At 41.7% G+C, this 23,600-nt stretch overlaps 1 protein-coding gene across 6 annotated transcripts in view; it reads right to left on the bottom strand.

Moving 5' to 3' along the window:
* KIF16B (kinesin family member 16B) overlaps positions 1 to 23,600 on the bottom strand; it is a 280,434-nt gene that overhangs the window by 66,516 nt on the left and 190,318 nt on the right. For 3 of the 6 annotated variants that reach the window (XM_076010916.1, XM_020282007.2, XM_020282009.2), the window contains 3 exons: positions 22,657 to 22,753; positions 21,863 to 21,913; positions 6,719 to 6,841 (listed from right to left, as the gene is read on the bottom strand). In XM_076010916.1, the coding sequence (XP_075867031.1) occupies positions 6,719 to 6,841; positions 21,863 to 21,913; positions 22,657 to 22,753 (271 nt within the window). Of the gene's footprint in view, positions 1 to 6,718; positions 6,842 to 13,918; positions 20,527 to 21,862; positions 21,914 to 22,656; positions 22,754 to 23,600 lie in introns of those variants that run through there. The other 3 variants (XM_020282003.2, XM_076010915.1, XM_012759526.3) reach the window with 1 other exon arrangement.

The following is a 23,600-nucleotide window of genomic DNA, read 5'->3' as shown; positions in this document are numbered from 1 at the left end:
AGACAGGATAGGTGAACAAAGTGGCACCAGGGGTCAGGTAGAAGGCTCCGCCCACCTGCCTGCCTCACTCTGAGGGTGCCACCCACCACTCCTTCTCCCTGTGTCTCTGTGCACATTCGAACTGATTTAACAAACTGTGAACAGAGACTTGATATGGGCCGTGAGCCTCTCTGTATGGTGCCGGAGGACTCTTGAGTGTCCTTGGAGTCTGCCATGTCATCAAGGTGACTTCCTCTGTGACAGAGAGGCCCGAGGTATCCGGCACAGTAGACAGCACAAGCCCACCCCAAGAGGAGCTGCTCTGCCACTTGCCCAGTGCTGCCTCACAGGAATGTCACCCTGGTTCCCACTGTTTCTGACTTTTCATGGGAACTTGGCAAATCTCGGTTTCTATGTCAGGTCTACCAAGTTTTAAATGCTGATAATTCATGCAAAATTTAACAAATTTGTTCTGGCCAAGAAGACTCCGCATCTTCTAGCCCCAGTCATGCTGTGTCAAGCCCTGGTCCCACAGTGCATGCAAGTGGTCCTTCGGGTGTAGAAGCGAGATTCCAACTTGAACTTGTGCGACCCTGCCATTCTGTAGTTTACTGCATCTCATTTGGGGTCTCTTTTGGCAGATCTGAGAGATCTCTGGGCTCTAAGTATCTAGGGCCAGACTGACCACATTAGAAGGGAGGGCTCCAGCTCTAAATTCACGCGACTGTAGGAGAATGACTGCCACTGACTGGGGTGGCTCCATAATTATTCACAGTCTATGAGCTTGTCCTGGACACTCCCGTGAGGTTACACTTCCTTGTCACCATTCATTACTCATGTTTTCCCTTCTTCTCCCCTTCTTCTCAGGCCACTAACCAGGATTTAGAGCAGAATAAAACAAGAGGAGGAGACTATTACTATGGCACTTACACAAGACGCAGATGGTTAGAGTCAGGGAAGCTTTGGTCCTAGACATCGTGTGTGTGAGGCAAGGTGCATGTGGTCCTGCATTTCTCTGGTCTGTATGTGGACCAAAGTGATACAGGTCGAAAGAGCTGACATCCTGCGGCCATGTGAGAAAAGACAGGCACCTGTCCTTTCCCGAGCAGTGCAAGGAGAGTGTGGCTGGGATGCCAGAAGGCTCCTCAGAGAAGACAGCAATGGGACACCTGCCTTCCTGAGCAAGCGGCTAGAGAGTGCCCAGGCGGCCAGGACAATGTCCAGGCGGTGGGGGGGGGCTCGGAAGACAAAGCAAAGCTAATCTGCGGGTGGTGCGTGCTGGCGTGCGCAGGGCAGCGCTGGGAAGGCGGGAGGGGCGGTGAGATGAGACAGACAGGCGATCTTGACTCAGATATAATCAAGAAGCCTGATGCGCCCACACTCCTCCCGCATGACTAAGAGCCCGCCGACCGTGCTGCAAGAGGGTGAGCAAGGGGCAGGACTGACGCTGCCAACGCAGACGGCGCACGTGGGGCCGGGTTTACAAAGGGCACATGGTCACTTAGTCATCCTGCAGCTCTGGACAGGCTGTGCCCAATGAGAACACCCCGTGACTGGCCTGTGTGCGTCATATGACTGAGTCATCTGCTGGGCGGCCATCGCCAGGTGGGCACCGCATGGGGGCTGGGGCATCTGTGCTGCGTGAGACTGATTAGGACTCGGGAGCTCATGTCGGTAGGTGATGCCAGCAACAGACAGGGCAGTGACTGAACAAAGCTGGGCTGAAGGCACGAGACCATAAGCTGTGACCTCAGCAGTGATGGGAAGGGGGCAACCCAGGTGACAGGATGGAAAAGGGGGCCCTAGCGCAGATGACCACCCCAGAAAGGAGATGAGCAGCCTCTTGTACAGATCGCTGCCACTGTGTGCAGGAATAGGCACTCGCAGGAAACAAAATATTAAAACATCCACCCCCCGTGCTGACTTATTTCCTTAGGCTACCATGTTGCTATGTAAGTTAAATGCAAGGAATTTAAAACAATGCTGGAAACACCAGCTTGTTTCTATGACAGAAGACTATGACTGCTGCCATTAGCCTTGACCATAGATTTCCCAGTTTTGTATTATGCTGAAATGTAATTTAAAAATTAAATTTCACCCACTCTGGGCCTAGCTAACTGTAAATGGCGGGCATAATGCAGTGCACGTGATTTCATGTGTCAATGACGACAGGGCGTGAGGGGCTGGGGTGTGAAGAGGACGGCCGCCATCCAGCTAGTGGCATGATCTCTGGCAGAGGCAGCTGAGGGCGAGCACGAGTTTCAGGGATCCATGGTGCTGCCCAGCTGGTGGCATGCAGCAATAGTCAGCCCAGAGTGTGCCCTTCCCAGAGAGAAGCCGGACGGGCACCCCCTCGGCTTCCTTGCCCTGTCTCTGCCATCAGTCGGCAGGACAGGCGTCCCTCTACGTGTCTGTGGACACAGTCCCTGGAGGATGTGCTATGAGGACCCATGGGAGGGTGCAGCTTCAAGGGTCACGGCAACTGACACCTAGGGGTTCCTAGGCATGTGTCCTCTAGGATCAGTAAAATAGAGGGGTAGGGGAGCAACATGGAAGAACATTAAAACAAACATCAACAAGAAAGAAAGCAATACACAAATCGTTCATATCCATACAGTGGGATGCTATTCAGAAACATAAAAAAACAAATGACCATTAGACTCAAGTACATGGATGAATCTCCAAAACACCGTGTTAGGTGAAAGCAGCCAGACACAGAAGATAAACGCATCATGACTCCACAGGGTGCTGGAACACACACAACTACTCTCTGGTTGCAAAGGATGGGCCAGTGCTGGCCTGGGGGCTGGCTGTGCGCATTGGCTGCAAAGGGCTAAGAGAACTTTCTGGAGCGACTGAAAAGTTCTAAATCTCAATGGAGGTTTGGTCACACGCATATATGAATATGTTAAAAACTCATCAAACCATACGCAAAATACATACATTTCACTGTATGTAAATTATGCCTCAACAAAGTTGATTTAATAAATCTAATGAGACCAACAACCCAAACCTATCTACTTGCCTATTCTCATAGTTATTTCATAAAAGAAAGTTGTTTTTAATCCACCCCCAAACAAAGCAGGTATAAAAAACAGTCCCTTGGAATTAAATATATTTTAATGAACATTAAATTTAGTTTAATGAAAAGCTCTATGACTCTCATTTTAAAGACCAGTGATGGAAACCTCCTTAGGGCCCATCAGAGATCTGATGATGAGCGTCTGGGAAGCCCAGGTGTCTCTCTGCCTTGCCTTGAGACTGCACACCCTGTACCCTACCTGGAGCATTCCCTTAATGGGCTTTGACAATGAACAGAGCACATTGGAGCTACCAAATTGGGAATTAAAATGAAAATGGCCAGGAAGAAGGAATGATTTCAATGAGTGATAAAGCTGACCTAAGAAAGGGAGGGCAGAACAGGGCAGGAAGGACAGAGGAGGAGAAGGGCGAGGGGGAGACAACAAGGGGAAAAGCCGGGCAGCCACACTGCTGCCTGCTGTCTGATGCCCGGGCTCGCTCAGGCCTGAGTGGAGACTCACACTGAGTGCAGACTCACACCAAGTAGAGACTCACACTGAGTGGGCCCTTGTGTGTTCACACAATACAGCTGGGCCCCAAAATAAGCTGGCAGGGACACTAGCCAGCTACACAGTGAACAGGGGTCCTACACCAGGGGTGCGTCAAGACCCTGCTCAACTGGTCGCAGAGGGCAAAGCACCTTGCTGTGTGCTCTCACAACCCCAGACAACCTTTCAAGATCATAAGGTGGGAAATGATGAGAAACAAAAATTGATTTTTTAAAAGAGAAGCTGTAAAGATTTTTCTTAAGTATAAAGGGCAATATAAAATAGCTGTATACATTAATATCATATTTTCCTTTAACAACCATAAAACTAAAATAATGTTTTTTTACCCTGGCCTTCTTAAAGCCATTGGTTCACCAAGAATTTGGTAGTAGCCAGAATATTATCTTTAGTGTGACTGTTTGTTTTAGAAAAAAGGGCCTATACACGAAATGTCCAGATGAAGGATGGAAAAGGTTGGCAAACTTAGCTTTTTAATTCAGAATGCTGAGGGGGTAACAAACAACCAAAAACAAAAAAAAAATCAAAACCCCAAACTCTCATAAAGACACAATTGCATATCAAAAGTCACTGAGGAGATCTCAAGGGTAAAAGCTCACTCATTCCCTAAACCTTTTTAATAACAAACGCTGACCAGCACTCAGTATGTGGCAGGCGCTATTTCAACTACTTTACAGATATAAACTCCCACATTCCCCATACCAACCCAGTCAGGTGGGTTTTATTATTCCCATTTTACAGACGAGGCACAATGAGGCTGAGCAACTTACTGAGGTTACCTGGAGGAGGCTGGACAGGATATTGGGGCACCCACAACTATGACTATGTCTCTGCCTGGAGCTAGGCTGGTTTGTTTTGTTAAAGGCATGTTTGTTTCCAGTACTGGGCCCTGATCTCTCTCTGACAGGGCATTCACATGGGACAGAGGCCCTCAGCAAGCATTAGGAGATGCTGCCTGAAAAGAGAGCTAGGAATTCTCCTGCTAATGCTAACAGTGCATTTCAGGTGCTAATGATGACAGCATCTATGATAAGGAGAAAAAGGAAGCAGAACAATGACATGATTCCAGAACTTGCTTTGATAAATTCAACGCAAGCAGAACTCTTTGGATTTGGATTTTATGGATTTTGAAGTGAAAGCCTAGATTCTCAAAGGCCTCGCATAATTTTCTGTATTTGGTTTCTCTACTTGCTTTGACAGCAGCATCTTCGCAATTTTGGCCAGATCTGCACACCACCTGGATTATTATTTGCTGGTAATTTTTATTTAAATCAACACAGTTTTTAAAAAATTAATTGCCTTCTTTATCTAAATCCTATACATGAAATCAATTTAATAGCTATTTTATCAACATATTTATCTGTGAAAGGAAAACGTCCATGTACCAATTAAAATCATTCCATGTCCTTCATTGCTGTGAGTTCTAGGCATTGGAGGATTCTATTAATAATTCTGAGCTAGTGGAAGCCATGCTTCATCCCTAAGTCAAAAATATAGAAATAATACAAACACAGCTCCAGCAATTGTTTTTATATATGTATCTAATATTACATGTATGTACAAATGGAACTTTACACACACACACACACACACACACACACACACACACACACAATTTAGAATGTCTGGGAACAAATGGGAAAAAAAAAAAAAAACTTGACCAGGAATTAGGGATTAATTAGGCTGGGAGCAGTGGAGTGTATTGGATCAGGGACGTGACATAACATCTAAATAAGAAACCACAGAATCTGGTCAGTGGAGTTAAAGATACACAGGCATCATTCTTTGTCAACACAAACTTCAAATATATAAATTGATGTCTAGGGTTTTTTCTTTTAAAGGAAAACTCAGTATATAGAAATAAAATTCTGAAAACCTGATTAGCTAGAAAATAAGTTATTTACATTGTTTCCTCAGGAAGAGTGAAAGAATGTGCATTCCTGAAAGGAGGGAGCCCCAGAGCCTGGGGCCCCCCTGGGGTGCACCAGGGGTGGGAGAGGTAGACAGGGCTGCTGAGGCTCCCTCCTCCCCTCTCTCCCTCCACTTCTCCCCCACTCCAGTGCAGCAGCACCAGGCTCTCTGCTTTTCACAGTGTCCTTCTGTGTAAGATACTCTTTCACCAAACGTGCTTTTCAGGCAAGACGAAATTTGGAGACCACTATAATTGTCCAATTTCTTCATCTTAATCAATGAGGAAGCTGAGGCTCCGAACGACTTAGAGTCACTGAGCCAACCACAGCAGAGTCAAAGTTTACAGAACTCAGCATCCAAATCCCTAGTCTGGTGTTTACCTGAACAAAACCACCTCCAAGAACACCCTCCTGCATGCACAACACTGGTGACCCTGGTGGATTTCGTAGCAGTACCTTCGCCAATCTTTGAAAATGAAGAAGTGTGATTTATCATTAATTCTTTGAGGTGGCGTGGTGGCCCACAACCTTTAATAAAGTGTTATGAGTCAACGGAGTAAATTAGAAATCAGATGAAGTCATTATTTTGGAAGGCATTACATACAAAAACAGGCATATCTCTTCCTGAAAACTTGTATAAATCAAATAGTGCCTGAAAGAGATTAGGAAAGCTACCTAATTAATAACAGAAACAACAGCAATGAAAACAGCAGCAGTAATAACAGGAACAGTTATGATTTCTTATGTATTATATACTAGCCACTGGACGTAGCAATTCACATGTATTGATATCCCAGTGACATAAATATTATTAATCCCATTTTTATACATGAGAAAACTGAGCCTAGCTCATGGGTAGGGTGACCAACTGTCCCGGTCTGCTCAGGACTGTGGGATTTCCTAGGGTGTAAAACTTTAAGTAAGGGCAGAAATTAAGAAAGTCTGGGGCAACCTGGATGGCTGGTCCCCTACCTTTGGGGCTGGTGTATGATAGAACTTCCAGGGCTGTCTGACTCACCACCTACTACTACCTTCTAGGAGGTAACTTCCCTCCATGTGTTATGGACCAGGCTAGGGTTTCACAAACTGGATTAAGGAAGGGCATTGACCAGTATCTCTTTCACAAAACAAGATATTCACATATATTACATCTTCACTTCCTTTTGTAGGAAAAAAGACTGAGAAAGCACTGCATAGTCTCAAACCTCCATTGCTCCAGAAGGGTAAAGAAGGGACACTTACCTTGACCTCGAATTCGAAGTGTTCATCCTTTCCTTGCCCGCAGAGGACATAGCGAGGAATACTAATTTTAATTGGGTTCTTCAGGTCGTCTGGATTTGCGCCCAAGGAGCGAGAAACCAGCCGCTATCAAAGGCACATCAGATGGGGAGAACAAAGAGAAACCAAAATCACTCCACTGCAAACACCCTGCTTGGGTAGGAGGGAGAAAATGTGTTTCAAGTAGAGAAAAGAGCATCAAACCAGTACAGTTTATTTAGAAAAATAATGGGTTTCCTTTGAAAGAAAAATGCTAAGCCTCTCTCATAACAGAAGACCATTGCTTTAGGTATACCATGCTAAGAAGTTAGGGCAAAATCACTGCAGAATGTTGTTTCCCTTTGAAGTTCCTTCCAATTTATAAGAACAAGTGAAAACAGGGACAGATTACCTATCCGCACTTAAAAAAAAAAATCAGTGTATACTAGATGCCTTTCTGAAAAGTCTTGACCATCTGACAAATGTTTTTTTCACAGACTATGATGATTATACATAAAGCTGCAAAAGCTGGAGGTTTTATTCAAATTAACTTCATTTTTAACTTTTAGGCATTTCTATAAGCCAGTGTAAGCATGCAAAGCTCTTTAAACCACAATTAAAAGAAATCACAAGTATTTCGATAAATAATCAACTTGGCTCTGACAAACATTTACGGTCTGGGAGGTGAGAAGCCAGAGGGGTTTGAGGAAGAGGCATTATGAAAAAAATACATCTTCAAAATGAGTTCTCTTGAGTGTGAACGGGAGGAAATCTCTGAATGATTCTTATTCTTTGCACTAATTTGGGACTTTAGAAAACATCAAATATGTTTTTGAAATAGTTGCAGTAATAAAATAATTAGAATCGTAATTATGGTTAGCATTTATTGAATACTTAACTATATACGCTAAGACCTGTGCTAAATAGTTTACATGCATGGCTCATAATAATCTTTACAATCTCCCCTATGAAATATTAACCATTATTAACCCTATTAATCAGACGAGAGGCCCAAGACTGAGGGCTGAGGTCGCTGGATGGAGGTAATGAGCAGAGCAAATATTAGAAGTCAGGCTAATCTACAGCTACCCTGGCACTACTACGCTATATCGCTATCATGAAATTTTAAAATAATTCTGAAGCTCTGACTTGTATGGGGCAAAGGCAATATATGTAACCTAAACATTTGCACCCCTGTAATATGCTGAAATAAAAACAATAAATAAAATTTTAAAAAATTTCATCCATCTGAGATAAATTAAGCTAATGAACACTTCACAGGGATATAGATTTTAAGAAGCTGGAAACTTCACGATGATGCAGTGAAACCCACTTAAGTGACTAAAAAGAAAACAGTGGGCAACAAGCTCCCTTTCTGCCAGGCAGAAGGGTCCTCCACCAGGTGTAAATGCAAGGCCTAAGCCAATGGTGTGGGAGGAAGCTCAGACTTCAGGATGACATAGGGACGTGTGATTTATTTCAGACTGATGGTTTCAATCTAACTGGCAGTGTGAACATTTTGGCATGATATGAAGTTACCAAAGCCTGCTAGAACATCTTAATTTCTCCCTGAGTGTCTGGTCAACCAAAACAAGAACAATTAAGTGTTAACTGCAATGGTATACCCAGCTAGCTGTTCTTGATGTCAAAAAACATCAAGAAATTCTTCTCAAAAAGGGCATTTCTCAATAGGTGCACCACTAAAGACTTTACAATTCACTGAGGGTGCCTTTCCAAAGTGACTTTAAATGTAGACATTTCCTGAAACCTGAAATAAGTTTGTCTGTTTAAACATGAAAAGGCAGAGAAATAAATTAGTGGTTTTATTATTAAAGAACATACTTGTCTTTGACCTAAAAATAGCACGGGTTAGCCATGAAGTTCTTGCTCTGCTGCCTAAGCCCTGATCCCTTCTAAGTCGTGCTTCATAACTGTCTTTTTCAAGCAGCAACATAATCTCTGTTCCGGATCTGACGCGATCTCTCCCGGAATCAATATGGTGCTGTGTGGGTGCCAGAAGACGGGGGTCAGGGAGCACGCTGCAGCTAGGGGCGACCTGGGCAGAGGAGAATGCCACTGCAGAGACCCGAAGCAACAACTAGCAACTGATAACACCAGCTGAGAAGGAAAGACCCGTCGCTCTAGCTTAGGAGGAACCTGAACCCTCCCTGCGGGTTAGACCAAAAGGCCAACACCACAGCTAATGTGACGAGGAGCCATCTCTGTGAGGAGGAGGAAAGGCAGGAAATCAGCCTTTTCCCCTCAACCAACTACAAAGACTAAATAGAAAAAAAAAATTCTTAAACGTCACACAACTTTGCTGAGGGGTCATGATTAGCATTCTTTCAAAACTATCCACTGGACTTTTGTCACTTGAGGCACATGGTTGTCACATACGTTTGCTACGAGAGGATCTGAAAGGCAGACTTCATGCTTTTCCCAGTTTTGCAGAGGGAAACCTCCGATTAAACACTCGAATCTTTCAAGCTCATGTGAACTATGGGCTTCTCAAGAAGGTGTAGAGAACAATGTCAACAGGTGTAACACACCTGGCACTGAAGCTCGAACTCCATCTGCTTCTTCCCACCAAGTAGTCACAGAAGTCAGGCTCGGGCTTCCACGTGGTGTTCACGTCAAAGACTCAGAAAGAGAGAGGGAGGAGACTCAGAACCCAGTCCCAGCTCTGGGACTTGGTCTTGGAGTAACAGTCATTCACCCTTTCTGTACCTCAGTTTCCTCCTCTATAAAAACAGGTGTGATACTTATCAAATCCCAACTATTGTGTGGCAGGAATGCATATAGGACAGCACCCAGCTCTGTGGGACTTAAGGTTAGAGGCAGACTCTCACAAGGAAACTGACAATTATGGCAGGATTAGAAAATTGTGCTGGGGGACTCAGTGGGAACAACTACGGTGTGTACACTACTACCTAAATGTCACGAGTTTTACTGAGGAAGACCTGTGGTCGCAACGGCCTAGGCCTATTCGGTCAGCTAAGCCCCAAAGACTTAACTTTGACTTTCTAAATGGCTTCTCCTATAGGCACCCCCAGGATGTACAATCAAAGAGTGGTATTGTTTACTTAGCACCAGCTATGTGATAATATTTATAAAGGATTTGTAGCTTCTAAGACCTTTAGTTTTTCTCAACTGCATTAAGTTTTGAGCAAAGATTTGGTGTTTCCATGCTAGATGAATTATATGGTAAAGGTAGATTTGCTACCTTAAGTTTCTCTTTTTAAAAGTCAATGTTTAAAATGGGATAAGACTGTAACTGATAGTCTGGGCACCCTATGCCCAACAGATGATGGGTATTTTGTGACTGTAATGTTCTCTATTTCTAAGAATGTACCATTGTGAAATCAATCCCTAACGAAAGGAAAGTTGCTGGAGGCTCAGGCTCATATATTCTTTACCGGAAAAAAAAAAAAATCCCTGCCTTTGACAATTTCACTGGGAAATTGACTTGAGTAGGAACTAGTTATCTGAGAGTGACTAGCTCCTATAATATTTATATAGCTCGTCTCATCTAGGACAGCTCTTTACATAACAGCACCTGCATGTACTTCAATAAATTGTTCTAGATTGAATACAAGAACTACTGCTCCAATTGGGATTAGACAATGAAGTGTAACAGGATCCTTTGCTGAGAAGAAAGACATTTCTCTCTTTAGTACTTACCATGTTGGAGACTAAAAATACTGCCAGAGTCCTCCACTATCATTCCTGACTTTGGTTTACTTCATTCTCACTGATTTCATAAGAACAAAACATTAACCAGTGTACAGAAATGAATAACTGACATATAAGGTAGGGATCTGAGCAAAAGCATAAATAAATAAAAATTATGTTTCCATGGAATTATTGCTGCAGTGTAATCTTTAAAAACTATTTTATGAAGTCAATTTCATGAGAAATGTAAAATTCTCAGGATACACTGTGAAAAGTTCCTGATATTCTTCAAAATTATGTGTATATTGGACAGAAAGAAAAACTAACATAAATGTCTCCTGAATTTATTTTTGATTTGAAAGTCACTGTATTTTGAATATCTTGAGTTTATACTAGACATGTAAATGTGTGCTGTATCACATTATATCCCATTATTTATGGGAGCTTTTAAATTTCTATGGCATTATTTATTTTTGAATCAGTCACAGCTTCCCTACAAGTGGCAAAAAAGATTCTCAGACTCTGGAGGGGAAGCTGGTAACATACTGTAGTAGAAGGTAAAGGAACATGAAACACCGTATGTTCGGAAGTACCTCTCTGCAGCAGACCTGGCATGGATCAATGCATAAGACAGTACAAGGAATTTTAAATGCACCATGGAGTCGTTCTATTTAGAAGTGAAAGATCAATTTCCACGACTTTGTGTAGAATTGAGTGTTTCTGTTGGAGTTGATTTCTAATTTGATTCCACTATGGTCTGAGAAGATACACAGTATAATTTCTATTTTTTCCCTAAGATGTGATCAGCCTTAGAGAACGTTCCATGTGCTGATGAGATGAATGTATATTCAGTAGTTTTTGGGTAAAATGTTCTGTAAATGTCTGGTATGTTCATTTGTTCTAGAGTTCCGTTTAAGTCTAGTGTTTATTTTCTGCTTGGAGTATCTGTCCAGTTCTGTAAGTGGGGTGCTGAAGTCCCCAGAAATTACGATGTTGCTGTTTATCACTTTGTTTAGCTCTAGTAGGGTTTGCTTTATGAATCTGGGTACACCTGTGTTGGATGCATAAATATTTAGGATTGTTACATCTTCTTGATGATTTGCTCCCTTTACCATTATATAATGACTGTGTTTGTCTGTCTTTACTACTGTTGATTTAAGGTCTATGATATGTGATAAGAGAATGGCTATACCTGCTTTCTTCTGATTTCCGTTTGCATGGAATATTGTTCTCTATCCCTTTACCTTGAGTCTGAATGAGTCCTTGTGGGTTAGATGTGTTTCCTGTAGACAGCAGACACTTGGCTTGAATTTTTTATCCATTCAGTCAGCCTATGTCTCTTGAGTGGGGAATTCGAGCCATTCATGTTTACTGAGAGAACTGGTAAGTAGGGTGGATTTCTGTTATCCTGTTGGGTAGAACCTTGTTGCTTTATCTCTTGAGCCATTATTTTATACGGGCTCTGAATTTTAGCTTTTGGGTGATTTTAAATACATAATTGGTAACTTGGATCACACATATGTACATAAAAAAATATCATCTTTTAAAATTAAATACCAAAAAATATTTTCCTGATGTCTTTTAAAGAAATCATGTCCTGTGTCAACAAATGTGCTATCTTTCCATTGTTGGTGAAGCACTATAGTCAGGTCCTCAGCCAGAAGAAACAGGAAGAACATAGGCTACATTGTAAACATTCAGATTAGAATCTTCTCTTCCTACTCAGGCTGTCTCCTTTAAAAGAGGCAAATGGAGAAAGTGAAGAGGAAATGGCATTGATATCCACTCGTATGACTGTCAGCTCTGCGGAGGGCACAAAATGGTCCAATTCCACAGGGAGTCATCAACATTTGTCCCTAAACACTCCAATTATGTACCAGATGGTTTTATTCAGTATATGCTTGGACCGTAAGAAGGTCAGACCTAAGGACTGCCATCCAAACTCCATGAGCCCATAATCAAAGCTTTGCCTCTAACATATAAGAAAACCTGGGTTTTTAATCATATTTTAAAAAATTACAAATTCTCCTGTCTCTGTTCCTAGCATAGCCCATATTTCTAATCTCTCCTTTCTTCAACCACATGTGCTATACTGATAGTTCTAATTAGAGCTTTTATGTATCAAGCACCTACTATGCCCCAGCAGTTTGAAAATGGAGATTTGGGGAAGAGGTGGTAAGACCTGTTACATTCTCAAATATGAGCCATGTCATAAGAAGAAACAGGAAATAAAGATGACGTGTGTGAACAAGGACAAACGATGAATATAGAAATGAGTCAAGGCATGTTTATATTCACTTCCAGAAGGAGAAGCCTGCTTTTGCCATGAAGGGACCTTGTCTTAATACCACGTTATCTTTGAACGCTCAGTAAATACAATTGAATTGGATTTTGCTAAGACATGTGGCCACATATTCTGCAGGTACACTCTGACCATCCTCAACAACCACTTAGCATGAAGAAACAATGCTAATCTTATCTCGTTTTTAAAGTGAGTTTAAAATACTTACAACAGGAAACAGAAATACAAGTTTTCAAATAAAGGAGTATTTCTTTAATTTGGATACGTCTCCTTAGGGATAAATTGTCCAGAAAATGACAAACTGTACTGGACATAGGTGCTTGTAGAACACCTAGAGTTTAGTGGACTTAGGGTAAATCCAAAAAGTTTAGCTGCCATTTCCAATCTTTAATTCTTACCAGAATCAATTATTTCTTTTGTACAGATGTGGGTTGATCACCAACATCGTTTCAAGGTTTGGAAATATGATGAATATTTCAACTTGAAATTATTAGAAATGTCATTTTCTTCCTCTCAATCGCAAAAGACTAATCCCTTAAATGGTCACCATCTCTGAGCAATGCATTAACAAATAGCTGATTTGATAAAGACTAAATATGGGGTCTAGTATGCCTGGCTGAAAACATGGCAACAAATGCTAAAGTTGCTCTCACTACAAACATGAATATAGACAGTAAAACCCTCAGGGAAAATCAGATGTTCTCCTTTCTAGTTCTATACTATCTTTGATTAATCATGAAATGCATCACTGATCTTCACTCACAGACTTTCTGTTGAGCCTTAGCTTTGGTTGGAACTGTGTTGAATTCTAAGGACCAGGAGAAAATACAGGGTGGGAGAGGAGGGAAGGGGGTAGTTTCCTTTATCAGATTTCCATAGAGCACACTGTTTAACTTCCAGCTAAATGAGGAATGTTGAGCATAATGCTGAGCACACAAGGGTACCTGCCCCATATTCGCACTACGGACATGCCCAGGCTTTTCTTCTACAGGAGCTAAAAATGCAGGGCAAAGAGGTAACATAAGGTCCATACAAGGAAACAAAAGAACTGAAAAGAATCTTAAGGCAATCCTTAAAAACAACAACAAAAAAAAAACTCACACAAAGAGAAATAATCTTTAATGTCTAGCAAGTCCAATAAAACAAATTTTTAAGTCACACAAGAATCAACTTAGCAATACTTGGGAATTTCTAGGTTAGTTCATTAAAAAAAAAAAAAAAAAAAATCAAGAAAAAATTTACCCAGCCTATGTTAAGAGTAACAGTGACTATGAGATGGCTTTGGCATTAAAGAAAAAAACAAAACAAAAAAAACCCCACATGTTTTGGAATAAGAAGGTCTCGGTTTAAAGTCCCTGTTCTAAACCAAGTTGACCTTTTTGGGTCTAAATTCCCAAACATGAAATGGAGATCAATATGAATTCTTCTATTGCAGTAGGGTCGTTGCAAACAATACACGGGCAAGAAATACATCCATGGTAAGCCACAATGCAAATGATGATTAGTACTGTCATCATTGTAACCCACTGCATCTTCAGCAACAAAGGATTTTAACCAGATATTGAAAGGCAGGAGGAGTTATTTATAATAGAATCTCTTTCCTTCTCATAACTAGATTGTTCAGTTTTGTTCCTTATAAAAGAGTTTCTAACAAATTACAAAGGTTCATCTTCCAGGAGAGGTTAGATGGCGGTGGTTTGGAAAGTGGAGGGGCTGAAGGGTGTTGGAGGTAAACTAGAAAAATCAGAGGAGGTAGAGAGATTATAAGTATCTTCTCTGAAGGGGAGTGCTATAATACAGATTGAGGGAGAGACTTGTTTTGTGCTGCTACTGAGGGTGCCATGGAAGGGCAGATTCTGCAGATGCAGATCACAGGAAGGGAGAATATGGCCTAACAATAAGGGCATTTCCCAATAAAAAATTGCTTCAGAGGCAAAAAGTGAGCAGCCCACCCATGGAGGTATTCAGAGACTGAATTAGAAAGTTGAACTTGATCATTTTAAAGGTCCTGGGATGTTTATTCCTCCTAGTACCTGAATGTTTCCATTAAGGAGAAGTCCAAGTTTTATCGAAGTCTTATCTTCAAGAGAGCCTTTGGAAGCTTGACATAATGTATTTATTGTAAATTAAATTACTAGCCCCAATTCTTCCCTCCTCTGTAGTAGGAGCACATATCCATAGTCTTGCCATGATCTCTTGGTGGATGGAGTGTACTTCCGTGCCTCTTGACTTCGGGCTTGGTTGTGCGCCTTACGCTGGCCAGTGGATGTTAGCAGACATGAGGCAGGCAGAGGCTTACAGCGTTGCCCATCGTGCTTCTGTCACTACTATGACAGCTACTGACCCTTCAGCACAGACCCAAAATGAACATGTGGAGCAGACCGACTTTGGCTAAGCTGCAGATGACCTGGAGCCTACAGAAGAGTCCCTTCAACCTACATGCAAACCAGCAGTATGAAATAAAAGCTCTTTTTTTTATATGCCAGTCAAATTTGGGGCGCTGTTTATTATTTGGCAATAGCTAATTGATACAACATCTGTCACAGCAGATATACTAAGGAATGAGGCAGAGTTGTCTAAGCTACATACTGGAGATTGTGTAACTAAATTAACAAAATGACCTCATTAAAAGCTGGTCTATCCAATAAGCCTGTTTCTTTGCCCATCAAAGCAGCATTAATAAAAGTGGCTCTAATCTATTTATCATACAAAGCTTTAAATCATCTGGGAAAGAGAATGTAAGCAAAAATTACTGTAATTACTACTGCTGGAAGGCTTAAGTATTTTCTTCCAAAGGGATGCACGCACATTTTTTAAGTAATGAGAATAGGGCAACAAACTGTTTTGAAATGTTTTTCAACAAAGACTAAATAAATTCATCCTGCCAACCACAAGTCTGTAAAAAATAGGCAGCTGTGCGCAAAATGGATTTTAATCAAACACAGATGAAATCACTATTTCAAAAGTATTCAAAGAGGTATTGTCTAGAATATATTAAAAAGTGTCACAATGTAAATGTTTATGCCTATATTATAACAATGCAAAATGCCACATAAACAAGTTATGTATGAACATATTTTTTTCTGATGCAGAAGCTCATTACAACTGAGATGTTGCTACATCAGGATGAATAGTTAGACTCTAATACCTGCTCTACTCTAGGAGTGTTACAGGCTTAGAACTCCTGAAGAAAGAGCCACAGTGAGGATGCCAGGATTGAAGCCACAGTGGAGATTGGCACAAACAATGCTCCACCAGCTTCTACAGGCGCTACGACAACCTGAACACTTACTTCACACATAGTAAATCAAACTCTCACACCCTGGAACTCTATTTTATCTCAAAAAGCATGCTTAGGTGAGAGAAGTGACATATAAAACTTGAATACCGTCGGGCTGCCCCTATTATGTGGTGAGATCTGAACATACTCTTCATCGTGGCCTTCTTAGATCATAAAGCAGCCTGGAGAAGTTATAATGAATAATATGATTTTTATGCAATGCTCATACTTTGCTCCGTGTTCCGTCTATGAAAAATACTAAAGACCAAGATTTATAACCTGGTAGAATTATGCTTTTGTACCTGTGAGAATAAGCACATCTGTCTGTTTAATATTTAACACTCTTTGTTAAAACCATGCACTGCTTATATATTGCTGCCTTTTCCTGACCACGGTATTCCTCTGCTGGCACCTTAAATTTTACTACCTCTGCTCTTTACAATCATTAATTTGGTTTTTCTTATCAAGGATATAGGAGAAGATACTGAGTGGGACAATTTTTTAAAAAAGGAATGCAAAATATATTAGTAATAGCTGAAAACAGTAAAAGAAACATGAAACAAATGAGGAGAAATATTATTGGTAAGATATTACAAAGATTATCATGATACATTTCAGGAATTTTTCCCATGATAAAAGATGACCTACCCGACAACAAAGTGACAAATTAGTGACTAATTTTAATGATGCCTCATCACAGAATTAAAAGCCTTCGGGTATAAGGCAATAAGATGTGTATGTATTGGGCAGGGGTGCCGTGGAAGTCACAGAAACATGCTCCACCTAAAAACATAAGAATTATCTCAAGAAGCCTCTGCTGGTCCAAAGCAAAAAGGCTGCAGCCACCAGTGTTTGTGGATAACGCATTCTCTAATTTCCTGCCTTTTCCTGTTCATGTCCCCACAAACTGGGTAGAGGAAAATAGGTGAAGATGTAGAACCGGCTGAGTAGTTTGCCATTAGCTCTGACAGGGGAAAGAGGGAAGATCTGAACTTCCCGGCCAAAGGGAGATGGTAAGTTTCTGGGTGGGGTAAGCTTTGACACCATCCCTTCCATCGATTAGGAACAGAAATGAAGAAGGGGCTACAACATTTATGGTGCACAAATTACCCAAAGATCTGACCGAAATAGAAAGTGGCCCTTCCAAGCCAGGGCTAACATGAATGGCTTAACAGAATTGCTGACTCACTCCACTGAGTCAGGGAGAGCTACAGAGGGCTAAGCATGACGCAGCTAAGAGTGGAAGGAGAGTGGAAGGAGACTGGATGGAGCAGTACAGAGGCATGTCTGTCTCTGCATGTCTGAGACTCTAGAATTTAGTTGGACACACACCTGAGAGATGGCAGAACCATGGTCAGATGAAACTAAAAACTAAATACAAAACATGTACCCTGATTCCTCATAGGATTGTTGAACGGAGGTGGACAGAGAGGAAAGCCTCTTACAGAGGAGGAGGGCAACTGACCACAGGATGTGGGCAGGAACACTCCTCAGGAGGGAGGCCAGCAAACCCACTGGTTCAGGAGGCTACAAGTGACAGTTACAGGCCAGGCCAGAAGGAGGGCAGCCAGTGAGAAGTACTGAATGCCTTCTGAGGTGACCACATATTTGACAAGACAGCAGAAAGATCCGATGAGAAAGTCAGACTCCCAGAAGAAGAGCCTTTCCGGGGTAGAAATACGAAAGTTCAGACAAAGAGCTGGAATGTGGTGGTGGTGGTGGTGGTGGGGGGTGGTTATGGGAAAGAGTAGTCAAAACTATACCAACAAATAAGGAGCTGAAATAACACAGGTTAGAAGGGAAGAGGCAAGAAGTATGAAAGGAAGAAGGAAAAGGCAATTAACTGAGAAAAAGAAGACACTGCAGGGCATGCATCACTGTCTCGATTCCACATATTACGGTGATGGGAGGACATTTTAAATCCCTGGGTCCTTATAGGCAGCTCAATGCATCACTAATGTGCTCTGCTACATAGCTGTCCTAATCACGGCTAAAACGGCGGATGTCAATGAAGGTCACTGCCAGACTGGGCACTTTTTCAGGCAGCACAAATTAGCCTGCCGGAATCCAGCAGGCACAGACAGATTCCAAGCTACCACGCTATAAATCGACATGGAGCCAAAAACAATCAGAAATGCTTCAATCATCTCACAAATAATGAGGTGGACACAAATTTACGAGCCTGAGTTTCAAGAAAGTGAAGCAAGGTGGTGATAAAGATATTTTATCAGTGCTCTGCTATCAGCTATTTTTATTTTATTGCAGATATTTAAATTATTTACATTTTTCACTTTTAGAGGTCTGCATTTTTCCAGTTCCAATTCAATTAGCTACATTGAGATATTCATATTCCCTTGACTGTTTTCATAATGCGTATTTTATTAATGATCTCAAATAACATGCAGTCCATCTTTAAAAGTCTCCTTCCTAGAGTCTTGTCAAATGTGAGATTAGCCAGACAGCCTCATCTTGAGAACTGAAAGTTAGTTTCCAGACCTCGGGTGCTATATTCTGACCACCTTGAAGACACAAGGGGCTGGTGAATAACTGGACATGCGGTGCTTCCGGAAGGTGCTCAGATGAACTGTATCTTGAATCTGATGCAAGTTTGAGTTTTTGTAAGAAGACAAGTTCTACCATAGATACATTTTTCTTCTCTGGAACAACGATACCCCTGAATTCACTTAAGGCACGGCATTTAATCACATCGAATTGTGCACGTCGAGGAGGTATGATTAGAGACCGAGTGCGTGGGAAAAAAACACGATCTTCCCTCACCAGAGCGATGTGGGTGTTCAGAAGGACCAGCGACTGCCACCGGTCACGGCCAGACGCACCCTGGACCCTCACTGTTGTGTACAGCAGTAACCGAACCTCTGCCAGAGACGGGATGTCGACTTCCATATTTCCATGAAGGAAGTAAATCATATCCACCAAGGTAGTCTGGAATCTGGATGACAACTGAACTCCGTTTGCCAAAACTAAACCAGGGATTTCTGCTTTCCAATCAAGAGAAAGCTGAACCAGATCTTGCTGGAGCAAAGGATGATTAGCATAGGCAGTGGCATCAGACTCGGGCATCAGGACACACAGGAGGTCACGACATAGCTGTTGAGTGAGGGTTTTGTTGTAACTGAATACAGTGAGTAGGAGAGGCTCTGCAGAGCTCAGGAATCGAATACTCTGTCCACCAAAGCCAATCTGGATCTCCTGCAGTCCCGAGAGAGGTAGAGCATGAAAGATGCTCATTGAGCCAGAGTGATTATCTGACAGGACCAGAGCATACAAAGCTGACCGAAGCAGCAGCAAACATGCTGGCTGGGGATCAGGTTCCATGCAATTAGCAACAGCAAGCCAGTAAATACCTCTGACTTCATTCGTGTCGCTCAAAGGTTCTGGAAGAGAACAACTCACATGCTCAAGAAGATCTTTTAAAGGGCACTCCTGAAGTTGCAGCATTCGGTCTGGGAATTGCACAAGGGTCTGCTTAAATGCCGAGCTCTTTCTAGCATCTTCATTTTCAAGGCAGAAAACTGAGCTTGGCGAGGAACCTGGTAAACCTGCAGCTGCAAAGGCAGAGGCCTCGTATGGCGTGGCACACTCTGCGGGCCCAGGTCCCCTTGCCTCGTGGCTTTTGCTGCTGCCAGCATGAGCTTCAGGAAAAGAATGAGGTTCTGTCGACTGCACGTGGGACTTCCAGGGCACATCCGGGGCTAAGTGCTGCAGAAACGGCATTCTTCTGATGAATGTTGTCACACGGGAGGTGAGCCTACTTGGAGCACAAAGGCTGCCCACGAACCCGGCATGGCTGAGCACCTTTGTGCCAGCCTGGAGCAGGTGACTGCTGGTGTCTTTATAAAGATCTGAGAACTTGTGATAAAAATATCCCAGGCCATTGTTTCCTTCTATCCTGGTATTTATCAGTAACTCTAAAGAGCTAACCTTTTTAGCAGCTAACTCTTCCTCCTCTTGCAGCTCACTGCAAAACTCAGAAGCCAGTCCACCCTGAGGAACACTGCCAGATGCCCTCTCCTCATGAGAAATGCTTTCAGAGAGAACAAAGGAGAGCACCTGGCTTTGCCTGGCCTGCTGGCTTCCACCATTTACAGAAACTTCTTGGGATGTACACTGCAGCAAAGTCCAACTGGACTGAATTTCTTTATGAGTCATCAGCTCAGTGAAACTCACTGAGTTGTCCTGAAAATCTTCTGCATCACCGCTATAGCTTTCATTAAGAGAAGAGATTTTGGGTAGAGTAAAACGTTTTGGTTCTAAATGGCCAGCACATTCAGGACAATGATATTTGCGACCACTGTCCTGCCATATCTCAGGCACTGAGGACTGATCCCTTCGCCAGTGGGTTCTCTCTTGTGATGCTGAGGAAGGAGTTTCGGGGCCTGAGATGCTCCGTGTCATGGGATGACCCCAGTGGTTGGTCCGATGCACCTTCCTCCTCTCCTCTCTAGTGGTGCTGGGAGTGTAGGTGGCATACCTGGGCAGAAGCAGGGCAAGACGCCGTGCCAGGCGAGACTGCCTTTTCTGTTCAAGGTGTCAAAAAAAGTTGAAATGGGAATGTGATATCACTTTCTGCGATTCTTTTGCATATGATGATTCTTGTAATCATTGGTTTCATTGGGGGTGATTAATTCGGAGGTTAAATCAAAAGCCTCAACCATTCACAGTTTTACATGATTTAAGAAGAGATGATCTGATTCACACATACAGCATCAATTTTCTGTATTATACTCTTTATAAATCACCAAGTCTTTTGATAGAAATACATTGTGTGGGATTGATGCACAGTATCCATTTCTTGGTCTCATATTTCATTTTCTCTAAAATAAATCCCAAGATCTTTGATTCAATGCTTAAAAGCTGCAATTTAATTCTGAAAATAAGTCCATAGTCGTATGTCCAAAGAAATCAGATGACAATCAGATGGCAAGGCCAAAAGAAATTTGCAAGTATTCTAACCCAGGTCATGTTTCTCTCTCCGTTTGGTTTGTTTCATGGGAATCCTTAATTATGTTTGCCCTGGTTAGATTATTGTTACTGTTATCTACAAACTATCACCAGAGAAGGCTTACTGCATGCCTGCTAAGTGCCAGGCACTGCGGGCATAAACAAATGGAAGCCAAAGCCTTGGTCTACACGGGGTCCCCTGCTAAGGACATGGGTACCCAGAGGAAGATCGTGTCATTACTGAAGGACTGGCAGGAGTGGGTGGCTGCAGACAAAGCCAGTAAAGCCTACTGTGGAACAGCCGCCCTCTCGTTCTCTGTTTAATAATGTATGGACACCACCTGGAAGATCTCCACCACCTAGTAGTTTTTTGTTCTAGAGTATTTCTCAATTTAAGAATATACAGCAAGGACGTGCCCCTTCGTGGAGGAAAATACAAGTAAAATCTTTACAAACTGTATTCCCGAATAAACCTTGGTGTGACAATCCACCAGAGAAATAAGCTAATCAGTCAAGAGCAATTCCTTTGTACCACTGCCAACTCATGGTCTATAAAAGGAACAATGTTTCAAAAACATGGAGCAGTACTCAGTTTCACTTCCAAACCCCTTGTCTGATTCTGATTATATAATTCTGCCTTTTAAATGCAGACCAAAGGAAAGGATACTGTTACGAATGAAAAACTGGCAAAGCTCCACCACAGCTACGTGCCATTCAAATAAAGCCAAAGCAGTTCAGAGCTGCAGGATTCCGTTTAATTTTAAGTCCATATAATAGCTCGCCTTCCCTATTAGCCATTAATCTCACAGGGACTTCAAAATTCTAATTATGCAACTAAACATTAAGAAAATTTAATCACATGAGCATGCCATAATTTAAGACAACCCTATCAATCTGAAAAATCATTACCTACCTCATATTTTAGCTTACGTTGAATGGTGCCATTGTGGAGTTTCTCATTATCCTGAAAAGAAAATAAAAATTCCTCTATATTAAATTATAGCAAGTTCACAGAAGAGGGGGAAATGATTCGATTAGAAGTATTTATGGGAACAAAATTCTAAATAAACATACTTGTCATTAAACAATGACAACCCTTCTATATAATTTATATTCTCAAGGTAAACATGACTCTATGGATCCATTTGCCTGTGAGAAAACCAAACCATTTACCCCTAATCTTAAAATTTTAAGAATAATATTAAAAACAAGATGTTCTTAGGGCAGTTCTTAATTTGCAAGACAGAAATGAATTGTCCTTATTTTGACAAAAATCAACTTGTCACAAATATGTACCTTCTCAAAGGCAAAATTATATTTATACTTTGGATAATTTACAAAGCAAATTAAATACATATGGGAATTGGTAGTATTTTGGGAGAAACAGAAAAATGTTACATGTAGGATTTTTATAAATCAAAGTAAATAAAGCATTTTAGGAGAACTTATATTCACTTAAAAAGTTTACCCAGAATGACAAAATTATAAAGTTACTCTTGAATTAATATTATCTGTAAACTGTTAAGCTCTGCTCAAGCAATATATAATATTTTTTCTAGAATATTCCACATCTGAATTTTCTGACTGAAAAACAATAATAAAAGACCCTACCACTACCACTATCACCCTAATTTATCTGCAAGGTCATCTTGAAAAATAAATGAATGTATTACTTGATTATAAATCGACAACGTTCCTTCAGCTCACCTTCGCCATGTCTGTAGATGTACTGCTGTCTTCATCCATCACATGATGCAAATCCTGAAGACGTCTTTGCACTTCTTCTTCAATGTAGGCGTTGATCCTGGAAACAATGCAAATGGGTAAGTCTGGATGCTTCTAACCACACAGGACATTCTGAGAGCCTCTCTTTACCATGCTACTCACAAAATGGAGCTTTCTCGTTCTAAATGCCAAACGTAACAACCTGGGGCCTTAAACACTTTCCTCTCTTTCTTTTTTTGTTTTTAAGAAATCTAGGGCCACATGTTTACTATCTGGGTTTTCCCTAAACAAGACAGAACTGAATAAATAACAGAATATTGGAAATGAAAAGGAGATAAAGTGATCCCCACCCAAATCCTTTCTGGATTTGCTGGGGAAAAAATGTTCTGGGGAAAGCCACAGTCATGGGGTTCAGAAGGCTTCGTGGTCTCAGCTCTGACTCTGAAACAGAACAATTCATTCCCAGGGCCTCCGTCTCATCACACAGAAAAGGATAATATAGAGGATAATTATTTCTCACACTGAAAGGTTATTTATGAGGATTACCAAAAAAAAAAAAAAAAAAAAAAGTAGGTGAATATACTATCTAGGAATCTTAATTATTCACACTGAACAAAGTCTAGCATTTTTGCATTGTTCCTGGTCCGTCTCATCTCTCCATGTTGGTTATCTGCACCTGGCCAGTGAGACCACATCTTAAAGGTCTCTACCTTCCAGAATGCCTGGCAGGGGAGTCAAGACAGAGTGGAAGTCAGAAACAGCTGACTTCTGAAGCAGTTGTCAACTGCTATCCCAAAAAGTGTAGGTGGAGCTGTATGACATAAAATTGTCAACCTTAATCATCCCAGTGTGTTCAGCCCAATCTCTGGTCTATCTTTAGGTCATTCTACCGGGATGAACCAGAGAGACCAGAGAATTCTAGTTTC

The sequence above is a fragment of the Microcebus murinus genome, chromosome 16 (genome assembly GCF_040939455.1).
Source record: "Microcebus murinus isolate Inina chromosome 16, M.murinus_Inina_mat1.0, whole genome shotgun sequence".
Taxonomy (NCBI): Eukaryota; Metazoa; Chordata; class Mammalia; order Primates; family Cheirogaleidae; genus Microcebus; species Microcebus murinus.
This window is presented reverse-complemented; position numbering and strand designations above follow the sequence as displayed.